This window comes from Microtus ochrogaster, unplaced genomic scaffold (genome assembly GCF_000317375.1).
Source record: "Microtus ochrogaster isolate Prairie Vole_2 unplaced genomic scaffold, MicOch1.0 UNK10, whole genome shotgun sequence".
NCBI lineage: Eukaryota > Metazoa > Chordata > Mammalia > Rodentia > Cricetidae > Microtus > Microtus ochrogaster.
The window spans coordinates 3,671,175-3,685,865 of NW_004949108.1; the positions used below are offsets into that span (position 1 = coordinate 3,671,175).

The window sequence follows — 14,691 nt, forward strand, 5'->3', positions numbered from 1 at the left end:
TGTTCTAGACTGTTCTGTGTTGCCCTAGTGTGTTCTAGACTGTCCCGTGTTGTCCTAGTGTGTTCTGGACTGTTCTGTGTTGTCCTAGTGTGTTCTAGACTGTTCTGTGTTGCCCTAGTGTGTTCTAGACTGTTCCGTGTTGTCCTAGTGTGTTCTAGACTGTTCTGTGTTGTCCTAGTATGTTCTGCCAATTTCTGTTACTGTTGAGTAAATATTGTGAGTCATTGATTGCACCCTTTAGTGTGCCTGGAGAGGTAACAGACCAGAGCAGACACAGAGACCTTTGGTCCCAAAACCTGTGCCTATGAGCTCCTGGAACTGAAGAGCTGTGAGAGGGGCTCCTGCACCCCACGAAAAAACTGATTCTTACCCCATGCATGCCCCTAAGGTCGATGCACCCCAGATAACACATTCCACGTTCTCGCTTTCCTGCCATTTGCCTCTGAGCACACTGCGGCTCCCTCTGGGAATTCCTCTTCCACCAGTCAGCATTTCCCCATCTGTCCAAAGATTCAGGTCATTCCCCTGGCACATCTTGGGGCCAAATCTATGCACTTTTGGTAATGGGAGAAACAGCAGAGGAAGGAGTATGTGTGTGAATGAGTGAACTCATTCTTGTCCGAGTAGCGAGTTCCCAGGGGGAAATCCCACCCAGTCTGACCTGGTGCTCTGGGGACTCTTCCTGACAGTTGTGTCTCCTGGACTGTCACTGGGGCAAGGAGGGATGGGGACCTTTGGGTAGTCACTGTGTGAGGGGAGTGTGTGTGTGTGAGGCTTTGCGATGTGTACTAAGGGCCCCTATCCCTCACAATAGGGACCCATTCCCAAACAGTGGTCATGGGGCTTCCAGCACACACCCTAACATTAGAGAAGGGGCTTTCTTCCTCCTGGAGCCCCACCGCTGTGCCAGGCAAACCCTGGACGCCTGGGCCCTGTACTAACCCTAACCTTAGCCAATGTGAGCCTCCACGGTCCCTGCCCTGTTTGCCTGGCTGCGTCCTTCCTTCCTTTCCCCTCATTTCCTCTCTGAAGTACACAAGTTAGAACATCAATGGCTCCACCCCAGGGATATGTCCAGATCATTGTGACCCCAGGCTCTATGCCAGCACGAGACACAGCTTTTAATGCCACTGCACTAGATGTGACCGGCAAGAGGAGCTTTTCCGGGCCTGCGGCTTCCCGCCTCGTGCTGCTCAGTACTCTGATGGAGCTTGCTGCCCGAGCCTGGGATTGACCCAGGCAAAGCCCAGCCATTTCCACCACCATTCTTTTGCCTGGCGTTTCGGTTTGTCTCGTCTCCTCATAGCTTCCACTTCCCTTCCTGTCATAGAAATAGTTACGCTGTAAACTCAACAGGCAGGGACCTCCGCTCTCAGTTGGGAGGATGGGAGTCAGAGAAGTTGAGCCAGCCAGGAGCAAATGGCTAAAAGGGACTGACCCAGTAACTAAGCCCGCATGCTCCATGGTGTTCTGGCACAGTGAACCGCAGTCCCCTTTAGAGAGGCTTGGTCAGGAGCCATGAGAGGTATTCTGCCCTGCTGGATGCTAGGCCTGGCTCAGCGCCCTGGGATTCCTTCTAGGCCCTCCCAGGAGTGTTTGGTACTGGCCATTGGCCAGGGAAGCCTAAGTCACTAGCTACATAGGACCAGTCCTGGAAGACCTGTCCCATTCCCTTGTCCCCTAGGGAAAGGGCTCTTGTTGGCCTCCAGCCTCAGAGCATCGTTGATATGAACTATCATCCCACCCATTCAGGAATCCATATGTGAGTCTTTCCACAGCAGATCCAGGATCCCCAAAGAACCTTCTGCACCAAGTCTGGTGTGCCGATCTGAGCCTGGGTGCCGAGCAGCAAGACAGAGGCCTCTGCTGGCTTCTTCCCACCAGAACTGACTACACAAGGCTTCCACCTGCAGAGGGGCTGGAGGGAGGAAACCGAGGTCTCTGCCCATCTCCAGCTTGCGGTCTTACACGCCCTTCAAAAGAGCACACAAGCGTGCTGTGCACCGCTGATCTCAGTGGACTGAGGAGGCTCTCAAGTTCAAGGCTGGTCTGGGCTGTGTAGAAACGCTGTCAGGAGAAGCGAAGGGAGAGTAGGCTGGGCTTGGGGCTGTTGGTAGCATGCTTGCACAAAGCAGATACAGTGGTGCATGGCTCTAATCCCAACCCTCGGGAAATGGAGGCAGGAGGCTCAGGAGTTCAGGTCCAGTTCAAGTCGAGCCTGGGATACCCGAGACCCTGTCTCAAAAACAAGGATTGTGGGGCGGGACGATTCACAGAGTTTAAGACTGTGTCTATATGATGTGTTTGTTCCTGTGGCTCAGCCTTGAGCTTCCACTATGCAGTTGAGCATTGCTGGAGTCCTGAGCTTTTTTTGACTACCTAATCCGCCAAGGTTTCTTTTCTATAAAGCTGGCCATTAGAAAGGAAAGTCGGGGGCTGGACATGCCTTACCTTCCATGTCTTTCCAGCTCTCCCCATTACCAGTTAGTTCCAGGTGTGACTGGGGTGGTCATATTCTTGGTTGTGTTCCACGTTAGTTAGCCAGATTCTGTCACTTCCTCACAGGGCCGCTCTTAAATGCTGTAGAGCGGTATGCTCTCCCTAGATTTGGCCCTGGTGCTTACACACTGGTCTTTGCCTTCCCCTCTCCACCCCCCCCCCCCCGCTGGTAACTAAGTGCCCAGATGTCCCACTGGTCCCATGCAGAAGCAGTCCAGCCACCACCCAGAGCCCCTTGGTTGATGATAACCTCATGGGAAGGAGCAGGAAGCCTTACTTGGGACCCCATACCTGGGTTGTCCAATCGAAGGGACAGCCACATCTGACTAGTAAGCCATCTCCTAGTGACACAGGCCTCTGAGTGTCTCCCCTGCTGTGTCTGTGCCAGCGAGTGGAGGTTTCTAGAAGACCAAACCAGAATGTGCCTTCTGTAACTGCACATCTGAAGAGGCCACTTTGTCATCCTTGTCCCTCACATTCCTGTGTCCCTAATCCTGGAGGTCACACGTGCTGGAGCGCTTGGGAGGGTGGGAAGAGTTCTTCATCCTCCTCGGTACCATGCTCTGTGAGCCTGGCACTGGAGGATGGAGACGGGGTGGGGGGGTGCAGGGGGGAGCCTGACCCCAGGGTCCTTCTGGTCAGCTAGTCTAGACGAAACAGCACATAGTCATCTCGAGGTTCAGAGAACCCCGACTCAAAAACGTGAGGTGGAGCTGAGGGGAGGGAAACAAAACCACAGCAAGGTAGACAGGGATTGAAAAGCAAAAAAAAAAAAAGTAAAAATCATCCCGGGAGCTGGAGAGAGGTCCATGGCTAAGAACAAGTTCTGCTCTTTCAGAGAACCCAAGTTCGGTTCCCAGCATTCATATGCTGCAGTTTTAAGCTGCCCATAATTAGAGCTCCAGAGCTCTAACCTCATCTCCTGACCTCTCTGAGCATGTGTCCCACAGACATACACATGAATAGAAATAAAAAGTTATTTTTAAAAAGGAAAAAGAAATCACACCCTGATGTCAAGCTCTGTGCTCTGCACATGCTAATAGGGCAAACATGCATGCGTGTGCATACATGTGCATATGTGTGCATGAATCCTAGAGGCTTCCCCAGGAAGCAGCCCCAATGCTGAAGAAATTCTCTGATACAGACAGGAAAGGGCGCCGTGATGGAGGACTGTCCATGCAAAGGCCCTGGGGCTGAAACATTCTTAGTAGGGTCTAATGGGGAGAAAAGCAAACAAATGATGCCCTAAAAGTCAAGGTGCTGAGAAAAGGTAGCAAGTCCCATCGCAGTGCTGAGGACAGTGATTGTGGAGCCTGGGAAACCTGCCCCCCAGGGAGTGAGAGCTGTTTGTGTCTGAGCGGCTGCTAGTAGGGGAGTAGGAGCTTCCTGGGAGGCTGGAGTGGGTGTGACCCAGGAGGAGAAGCCACCACAGGGCCCTCTTCCTGTTGTGGTGGCAGTTTCCTTTTCTTTCTCCACCTCTTCCTGTTCCCTAACTCAGTGGAGTCTTTCAGGTGAGAGACTGCAGGGGAAGGGAGGGGGAGTCGCACAGCCCTGTAGGACTTCCTGTATGGAGGGCTTCCCACGCAGCCTCGCTAGCTGCCCCCTTTCTCTTTCTGACATTACCCTTCCCCTCAGCTGTTTAAGGGTGACATTTATGTATCCGTCCGTGTGTGACGATGGCCAAGTGTCGCAGTGTGTATGTGTAAGAGATGACAACTTGGAGGATTCTGTTCTCCCCTTCCCACATGTAGGTTTCCTCAGGGTTGGTGGCTTGGGCCTTGCCTCCCTTTGGGGGAGTGGGGAGTATGAGCCCCTGGGAAATGGTTCAGGAGTCAGGAAGAGTTTGCAGTGACAAGCCCTGGCCTGGAGCGGCTCCAGCTGAGACCTGGCTCTGTGACTCCGGTGGCAGGTTGACTTTGCATCTGGGTACCCACAACACCCTGCCTCCCCTAGATCTCACCTGGGGGTGACTATTGTCACTTAGAAGAGGCAGGAGCCTCTCTTACTGTAGCCCTCTGCCTCCTGACTGGGGTCAGGCTTCAGGTCCCTTGCGGCTGACTTCCCTAAGAGGTCCCCACAAGCTAGGGCTGTGGTACCTGATAAGGACTGAGATGCAAACATTATCTTTCACACATGGCATCAGCATGAGCGAAAGCAGCACAGGACACCGTAGGGTGCTAATGGACAGGGAAAAGAATCTCTGTCTGGCGGCATTAGCTCCAGAGTCGTCAGTACCATCGCTTGGTGCTGCCCGGTACTGTCCACCAGAAGTGGACAGCTATATGCATATGTAATATGAGATTTTCCTACAACCACATGGAAAGAGGAAAGAAACGGGGATGAGCAATGTCCACAACCTGCTTGATTTAACCCATTATATTCCAAACAGGCCCAAATCCTGTATATTTTACCCTGCAGGCCTGTATGGGTTTGGAACAGTGATTCTCAACCTTCCTAAGGCTATAACCCTTTAATATAGTTCCTTGTACTATGGTGACCCCCCCACCATAAAATTACTTTCAGTTGCTACTTCATAACTGTAGTTTTGCTACTGTTATGAATCATAATATAAATATCTGATATGCAGAATGGTCTTAGGCGACCCCTGTAAGGTGTCATTTGACATCTTACAGGGGTCCTGAAGCACAGGTTGATGGTTTAGACCCACTATGCTGTCTTGCCTGGTTTGGAGATAGAAACGGGTGTCACTCTGCTATCCTGTGCCCTCTAGTGTCCGTCAGGCCTCAGTGCATCTTCTGTTACCTTTATCAGGACAGCTGATTGCCACTCTGCCGAGAGCTGCAATACAGCAGGGGGCCGCAGGCTGCTGGAGTCTCGCCTTCCTATCTGGAGAAAAACAGGACATAGGTCCAAGTTGTTCTGGAAAATACAGTCACCCCCAAGACGGGGTCTCATCAACAGGAGGAACATTCATCTGCGGGTCACCATGCGGAAAAGCATAGTTGACGTCCTCGGGATTTTGTACCCAATCCCCACCATCTTCCTCCAGCGTCTGTCTAGCAGCCCTGAGCTTTAGCGGGCTGACTGATGGGAGCACTTTCAGCAGTGGAGGGAACTGCCACTCGTGTTTTCAGCCAGCGTTCAGCTGTGGCTAATGGGACACTGGAGCACTGGCTTCCCAAGGGCTTCTCTGGGCGATCAGCAGAACGACACCATCAGCAAGGCTTATTGACCTGCGTTTTCATAGGGCTCCCCGGCTGCTTGTTTACTTTCCTTTACTTCACAGTTCAGTGTGTTAAAGACAATGAGAGAGAGAGAGAGAGAGAGAGAGAGAGAGAGAGAGAGAGCAGAACAGAACAGAGAACAGAGACCCAGGGAGAGGGTGTAGGAACTGTTAGCTCCCTCCCCCAATTTCCATTACGGTGAAGTCAATTTGGACTCCATGTCCTCCACGCTCTAAGAAGGCTGCTGTCTGTCTGCTAGAAGCCCTAGTAGAATATGAAGTGTTTTAATATGAAGTGTTCTTCCCGAGGACCCTCATCCCTCACCCCCTAAAAGATGAAAGCATGGCTGTCTGATCAATGAAGCCTGGGTTCATCTGATGGCCGGGGCTAGGTGGGTCCTCCTTCTGGGAAGCATCCACAGTGATGCTCTGTCTCTTGCAGAAGGGTTTGTATTTTGCCAGGTATTTTCCCAGACAGCTGAACATCAATAAGGCTGGCTCGGTTGCTTAATGAAGAACAGAGGGTCATGGGGCGCGCGGCACCGAGCCCATTTAACATCCTCGGCTGCCGCCGCCTGAGTGCCTCCAAGAGAGCTAAAATGAGGTCTTTTGTATTAAATATTTTATCCAGGTCTTTGTTAGGCGCTGTGAATGAGTGCCAGGAAGTAAGTGTGAAGCTGCCAGCATTTGTGGGCTCCACTTAACTGTTTCGTGGAAGTGAGCATTAAGAGGCCATCTTGTGACGTGGCTATGGCAGCCACTTTGCTGGCCAGGAGCTTCAGCGGATACCAGTCTAAGTGCACTTGGAAACTCACTGCCATTCAGGTTGTTGGCAGGGAAGGGGCCCAGGATCGAGTCCAGCCCAAAGGATGGAGCCTGGCTCTAGTCACAGTCCGCCTGACCACGGTCTTGCCTTGTGTGGACAGGCATCTCCTGTCTTCCTCAGTGGGACAGCTCTGCCAACCCCCAGCTGAGCCGAGTGAGACCCCTTGTGCTGGAATCTCTGTCCAGTCCTCCCTGGAGCCTCCATCATCTCCCAGCATCCTCTTTGGCCTTCCATTTTGACTCTTAATGCCATCTTCCTAGGTAAACCACCTAGTTCTCTGCCAAGGAATATGCCGTGGAAGCCCATGGCACTAGAGAGTGGGGGACTGCAACCCGAGGTGACTCAAGATTCTCTTCAAGAGTCTGAAAGACTGGGAAACGCTGAGTCAGGCCCTGCCCACCCGCTGGAACATGGGCTTCTCTGGAGAGCTACCCAAAGCTGTCTTAGCAGCCCAAGGTTCCACGTGCCAGGAAGGATGGGTGTGGGGCTCTTGCTGCAGGGAGTCTGCTCTTACCATCGCTTCGGCGCTCCGGCTATCCCATTCTCTGACTGTGTTCCTCTGTCCCAAGTCTCTGTACAGAACCCTTCTCCCCTTTGAGTCAGAGGGGTGTCACTGTCGCTGATCACACGTGAGCTGAGGGTTTCTATGACTCAGGCTGGCTGGCTGCTGGACATGCATGCATCTCAGCAGCGCTGGGCATCAGTGATGTGTGTTTGTCCATGTGGATACAGTGGGGCCTGGCAGGTTGGGAGGACTCTACTCTGTGAAGTCCTCCAGAGCTGGGGCTTTGTCTAGTGCCCTTCTTTACTGAAGTTACAGAAAGGGGCCAGTCTTACCCTCTCTTCCTTTTTATCCATACGGCTTATGCTGTCAGTCCTGGGTTCTTAAGACAGCCAGACTTCTTTTCATTGGTACCTCTTTCTTTGAAGAAATATGGATGCAGGAGCAGAACTTAAAGCCATTATCTTCTCAGAGCTAGTCCTGAGGCCCAGACTGGTCCTCTTCCCTCTTGTACATCCCTGGAGCCTCGGAGCCTCAGGAATAGCCCCGATGCATGATTTGGAGGCTCTCGTATCTTTGAGCCTTCATCTAGAGGGCCACTTGGGCTCTACTGGGTTGCGAGCTTTGTTAAAGACCTTCCTGTCCCCAAAATATTGAAGTCTGAAAGCAAGGGTGTGTGTACCATATCCACAATAGCAAGAGTGTCCCAAACCAACACAAAGCACCCCACCCATTCTGCCAAGCAGCCTGACAGCGGGAAGATGATGAAGGGTGGGCAGAGGCACAGCGCTGAGGTCGGGAGCTGCTGCCTCTGGGATACTTGGGAAGGAACCTGGAAATCAAGCATGTCCCTCCAGCAAATGCCGAGGCTCTGCATGGTAGCTTCCTCTCTGCAGACATTCACAGAGCGGGTGTGAGGAGCTTGGCATTTTGGTAGCATCCGTAGGATGATAAATCACCGACACAGCAGTGGCGTGTGTTCAACGAGGCAAGGGGATGCTGAGCGCGTGAGCTGGAAACCAAGGGGCTGCGGCCAGGCTGTGTAGGGCGGCTGATCGGGAAGAGGAGCCACAGGCACTGGGCAGGCTGTGACAGCAGTGCAGCTAGGACCGCATTACCCTCCCTGGTGCCCACACAGTCCCATAGCCAGGCAAGCTGGAATGAGAGGTTCTGCAGCTCCCTGGGGGTCAGCGTCCTTGTTAGCAGGATGTATCTAATATGTGAAGTGTCTAGTGGACCCTAGTCCCGAGACAGACACATTGTAAGTCTCCCTGTGAGAATGGCTCAGTGGCCAGGGCCTTGTAGCCACACAGCTCCTCTGGGTCTAGGACCAGCTATCCCCAATATTAGTATCTGAGCAGGAGCTCCACCCCAAGCTCAGTCCAACCCTGCTTCCCTGCCTCTCACCTCCTATGGCCCCAACCTCTTCCCTGTTCTCTGGGGTCCCACTGCTAACCTTGTTTCATACAGTTGTGTCTCAAGCCTGAGGGCTTACTGAGGGCCCGCCGTGAGAGTGACGTCCTTGCAGCCACCCTCTCGGGCCCTTTCCTCCGGATATTTCAGTTCCCAACCTCCCTTCCCAATCCTATTCCTAGAGGACCCCTGGGCAGCTCCTTCTTAGACCTCTTATCCGACTCCGCTTTAGGGATTCTTTAGACCAGCCCTCTCCAAGTGCCCTGCCTTCCCATTGTCATCGGCCCTATTCTTATCCCCACTTCCATGTTCCGGTGTGGCTTCAGTTTTATGTGCGTCTTGTTAATTGAGTTTCCAAAATGAATCACCCGCAATAAAACTAGGGCATTGCTGTCTCTTCCCAAAGAATCCCAACGTGCTCTTACTCCGACTGGTGGGGTGATTCAGAGCCCTGGGTAGTGGGCTCCTCACCTGGGTGCTCACCTTAGACCTGCTGTGACCCCTCAGTGACAGTGACCACATCTGTCCTCCTGCAGCTGGAGAAGGTGGCCTCAGTGGGCTCCTGTGCAGATGTGGATGTAGCTTCTGGTTATCAGCCAGGGAGAGGTTGGCTGATTTAAGGTGGACCTGTAGGTGAAGCAGAAAGAGGGGGCTGTAAACCCCCTATCAAAGCGGGGCTGTGAGCCGGGAACTGAGGATAGAAAGAGAAAGGAAAGAATCTGGCACTCAGCCATCACAGGGAGAGACTCTTTTTTTTTTTTTTTTTTTTTTTTTTGGATTTTCGAGACAGGGTTTCTCTGTGGCTTTGGAGCCTGTCCTGGAACTAGCTCTGTAGATCAGGCTGGTCTCGAACTCACAGAGATCCTCCTGCCTCTGCCTCCCGAGTGCTGGGATTAAAGGCGTGCGCCACCACCGCCCGGCTCAGGGAGAGACTCTTTAAGAGGTCTTCCAGCACCCTACTTCTGCTTTTTTTTGTTTGTTTTTGTTTTTGATAAAAGGTTTCTCTGTGTAGCTCTAGCTGACCTTGAACTCAGAGATCTGCTTGCTTCTGACTCCTGGGTGCTGGGATTAAAGGTGTGAGCCAGCACCACTTCCCCCTCATGTTCCCTGTCCTCACAGACAGGGCTGAGCCTAGACTGTCCTGTTCTGTCATTCTGGAGGTTCTTAGACTTGACACCCCAGCCAAGGAACAGAGGCTGGGCTCCTGTTTGTGTTTGTGTTTGTTCCTTGAATAGACAGTGTAAACTAAGGGGCCGGGTTGGAGAAATGGTTCTTGCTGTTCTTGAATAGACAGTGTAAACTAAGGGGCCGGGTTGGAGAGATGGTTCTTGCTGTTGAGGACCCCAATTCAGTTCAGTTTCTAATCCCTACCGCCAGTAGCCTTTAAGTTACCCACCCACCTGGGCGTGGCCTCTTATATTATTTATGCCCCACACACCCCACTTCCAGAGTTCCCTACTACAAATACCAACAAAGTGGCTCACAACTTCTGTAACTCTAGTTCCAGGGGATCCGGCCTCCTAGTCTGGCCCCTGTAGGCACAAACGCCATATATGTAGAAATACAACTATCATACACATCAAATAAATATTCTTAAAACATTGAAGAAGAAGAAAAAAAAAAAAGAAAACGTGGACACAGTTTAGCATTCTTAAAATTGCAGATACAGCCAGGCATGGTGGCACATACCTGTGACCCCTGGAGCATGAGGAGTGTAAAAATTACTCAGCTACGTCGTGAGTTTGAGACCAGCCTGAGCTAGAGGAGACCCTATATCAGAAAACATCAATAAATAAACAAACTAAATTACAAAGGAAAACACAGCACAAAACCGTTCAAGGTTCCTATCTATCCAGCCCTCTCTTATCTTCAGCCAATGTTCCCATTTCTAGTAAGTTCTTCCAGAGGTGGCCGACCCAGGTATGTCTGCCTTTGTTGTGCTCGCTCACAAATGGCAACATTTGTCAAGTGCTCTCCTACTTGCTCTGTCTCGGGTAGCCCAGACTGGCCTTGAACTCCTGACCCTCCTGCCTGCACCCTCCAGTTCTGGAATTCCAGGTGTGTGCCACCAGTCAGCTCAAAAGACAACTATTTCTTAATAAGATACAATGGACGTTTGAGATGTTTGTGGGCACCAGTTATCTGTATAGGCGAGGGTGTGTTTTCAAAGGCACTATCAAGGTGTCTGTGTTGGACAAGGAAATTTAAAGGTGTCATAGTCATATAGATAAGTAAAATAAAACATGTATATACAAAGCCAACAACCTGGGAGGGAGGTGAAGAAAGGGGACAGATGTGACGAACAATACTGAAGTGTGTGGGTCTCATCCCCCTGAACAGGATCCAGCACACATTGTTTGGGATTCACGAGCCTCGAAACAGTTCAGAGTGGTTTCCTTTGAGACTTGGGAAGGGGACACCTACCCACACTCATTCTTTATACGCCTCAAAACCGGCTGAGCCCTGCGCTTGTGTTACTGCTGAAGAAAGCACAATTGAGGAAGTGAAGTGAGAGCGGTGTTAGTGTCCAGCGGCAAATTCCCCCAGCATCTCACACGTAGGCCTCGTGGGAGACTGAGTGGAAAAGGCTTTCCGATGGAGCACCGGCCTGGATGTCCACGGGGGCCTGTTTCAACTGTTAACATTCAGACCGACATTTCCCGATCGATGCTAATTCCAGATCCTCCCCGCTAGAGCAATATCTCAGGCAGGATAAAGAGCGGGGACTCCCTACGGATTTCCAGGTGCCTCTCTTCTGGGCATAAAAACAACATGATGTTGGCTGGTGACCTTTCCTGGTCGATGGTGGGCAGGGGGCATGGGGTCTGGGAGGATCTGAAGCCGCCTCATCCTGCCAATGTTTCAAAGCTCTATTAAGAATATTTGAGTCCCCGTGAAACGCTACTCCACCCAGCCAATCTGGGTAGGAATGGGGTTGATAAGCAGCATTGCTTAAAGAGTTAGGCGTGTTGGTAAGTGAAGTAAAGCTTCCAAAGGCCAGAGCCAGGCACCGCTCTCAGCCATCATTAACTCTTCCCTGAGTTCACTTAGGATGGATGTCAGTCCGCCTATAAATGTAACCGAGCTGTGTTAGATGGGAACATGGGCCATCACTACCCACCTGTCCAAGCATCATTTACTATGTGGCATTAGCAGGTGTATCTGTGACATGAAATGCGCGCATGCACACACACACACACACACACACACACACACACACACACACACACAAAATGCCCCAAGAGAAAATGTAGCCATTCAGAGCAAAGGGTCTGAGTTGGGTTTATGTTGCCCTTTTGCCCAAGCTCATAAGCAGAAGGGTTTGTCTTATTCCAAAGGATGGTCTTTCTTTCTTCCTGGAGTGTTCTCTTGTCCGGCATGTTGTGTAAAACCATTGTATACTTTCTGACCTGAGGTGTCCAAGACATGCTCAAAGTTAGAGTTTGCACAATCGTGGTCTTGAATTCCTCCAGCCCATGGCACTGGACACACAGGAAACCTTGCTTAGCCAGCTTTGTGGTAGGATATGATAGGAAGCCAGACCTTGTGTCTTGCAGGCTTAGTCTCCACTGCCAGCTGCCATGGGCAAGCAGAACAGCAAGCTGCGGCCTGAAGTCCTGCAGGACCTGCGGGAGCACACGGAGTTCACCGACCACGAGCTGCAGGAGTGGTACAAGGGCTTCCTCAAGGACTGTCCCACTGGCCACCTGACGGTGGATGAATTCAAGAAGATCTACGCCAACTTCTTCCCCTACGGCGATGCCTCCAAGTTCGCCGAGCACGTCTTTCGCACCTTTGACACCAACAGCGACGGCACCATCGACTTCCGGGAGTTCATCATCGCGCTGAGTGTGACCTCTCGGGGAAAGCTGGAGCAGAAGCTCAAGTGGGCCTTCAGCATGTACGACCTGGACGGCAATGGTTACATCAGCCGCAGTGAGATGCTGGAGATAGTTCAGGTACTAGCATTGGCAGGGCCAGCTGGAGCACAGGCAGCCAGCACCCCCATGCCCAGCCCTGTACTCTTTATGATCGCCATGACACCAGCTCACTCCTCAGTTCCCTTGCTCCCATGTACACTAAACGGCTGCAGACCCTTGCAAAAAATAATGATAAAAACCAAGCTTTCATCGATCACTTGCTAGACATCAGGCCCCCACTGAGCTCGTCAATCAGGCTTATCCTCCAATTCGATAAAAACAGGTCATTTTCTGCTTTTAATGAGATCTGAGGCTTAGATAAGTGATTGCTTAAGAATTTTCAGAGCAATTGGGGAAATGGCTCAGTGGGTAAGAGTGCTTGATGCCCAAGCATGAAGTCCAGAGTTCAAATCCCAGCACCCATGTAAAAGCCAGGAGTGGGTGAGCATGTCTGTAACCCTAAAACTAGGGGACAGGTGAGTCCTGTCCCAGAAGCTTGCTGCCCAGATTGCCTAAAAAAATAGCAAGCTTTGGGTTCAGTCAAAGACAAAAGGGAACGAGGTGGATACCAGTATTTCCCCTCTGGCCTCTGCATGGGTGTCTTTGCACACAGATGTATAACTTACACACAATTTAGCTTTCTCTGTAGGTCGGGGCCTCCTGTAGAACTCAAAGTGGGAAGTCCTGCATGGCACCAATACTCATGCACCCCCTGCATCCTTCTGCCTTGGTGCTTTAAATCATCTCTATGTCCAGGCCAGTGGGGTGGTTCTGTAGGGAAAGGTGCTTGCTGCCAAGCCTGACAGCCCGAGTTCGATTCCCAGGACGTACACAGGGCAAGCGGTCCAATTCCCACAAGCAGTCTCTGATCTCCACACACACACACGAGTAAATAAAGGAATAGATGAGTAAGGAAAAAGAAGTGTGCAGTGCTAGGCCCAGCAGGTACAGGTGCTAATAATACACTGTATTATTAGGGAATAAGAAAAAGTCTGCACCTCCAGTCATATTTCTTTTTCCAGAATATTTCCCATCTGCAGTTTGTTGAATCTGCAGGTGCAGGACCCACAGGTGAGCCAGGCTTACTGCATTTGCCCGTGACCTCCCCCCTCAGCATTCCCAGCCCCCCAGATCCATTGTACCTTTCAAATACTATCCCCACCCACGCCTAGCCCAGGAGTCCTGTTACTCCACCATCCCAGCGGAGCTGTATCCTGTGCTCTTAAACACCGCCTAACTTTTCCAACTCTTTGCCCAGCATCTTGTTTCTGTGGTTTGTTCTGATCGGAGAAGGGTCCCGCCATGGAGAGGGAGCGTTCGGCCCCGTCTGTGCCGTCCTTCGCACTCCTGCGCATACTCATGGATGCTCCTTTGCAGGCCATCTACAAGATGGTGTCCTCCGTGATGAAGATGCCCGAAGACGAGTCCACGCCAGAGAAGCGAACAGACAAGATCTTCAGGCAGATGGACACAAACAATGATGGTAGGGACGTGGGGGCCGGGGGATGGCAAGCCCTGGATGTTTGGGTGCACCTGTTGCTGGCACAGATGTGTTTGGGACGTGCTCTCTGCGTCCCTGACCCTCCCAAGCTGGCCCCGCCCCCTTCCTAAGCCTGTTGTGCCCCTTTCCCCTCCCACTTGATTCAGCTGTGCTGAAGGAAGACTGGAATTCAGGGTCAGGGACGTCTACCCTGCACCCGGTGCCCTCCCTATGGCTTTACGACAATGGGCATGTCCCTAGCCCCTCTGAGCTGTAGGCTTCATGCATGTTGTCTTAGGTAGGCTCACTATTACTGTGATGAAACACTATGACCAAACGCAACTGGGAAAGGAAAGGGTTTATTTCGCCCATAGTTCCACATAGCAGATCATCATGAAAGGAAGTCAGGACAGGAACTCAAGCAGGGCAGGAACCTGGAGGCAGAAACTGGTACAGAGGCCATGAAGGGGAGCTGCTTCCTGACTTGCTCCCCATGGCTTGCTCAGCCTACTTTCTTATAGAACCCAGGACCACCAGTGTAGGGGATGGCACCACCCACAATGATCTGGGCCCTCCCCCATCAATCACTAATTAAGAAAATGACCTGCTGGCCAGGCATGGTGGTTAACAAGTGGGCTGGCTAATTCCATGTCCGCTTGATACAAGCTATAGCTATCAGAGAAGAGGGAGCCTCAATTGAGAAAATGCCTCCATTAGATCTGTCTATAAGCAAATTTGTAGGGCTTTTTTTTTTTTCTCTCAAGACAAGGATTTCTAAGCCGGGCGGTGGTGGCGCACACCTTTAATCCCAGCACTCGGGAGGCAGAGGCAGGCGGATCTCTGTGAGTTCGAGACCAGCCTGGTCTA

General features: G+C 51.7%; 1 protein-coding gene across 1 annotated transcript in view; it reads left to right on the top strand.

Annotated features, from left to right (window-relative positions):
* Hpcal1 (hippocalcin like 1) overlaps positions 1-14,691 on the top strand; it is a 105,630-nt gene that overhangs the window by 87,395 nt on the left and 3,544 nt on the right. Inside the window, exons 3-4 of the mRNA XM_005366512.3 lie at positions 11,982-12,383; positions 13,722-13,827. Coding sequence (XP_005366569.1) covers positions 12,006-12,383; positions 13,722-13,827 — 484 coding nt within the window. The 5' untranslated portion in view covers positions 11,982-12,005. The remainder of the gene's footprint in view (positions 1-11,981; positions 12,384-13,721; positions 13,828-14,691) is intronic.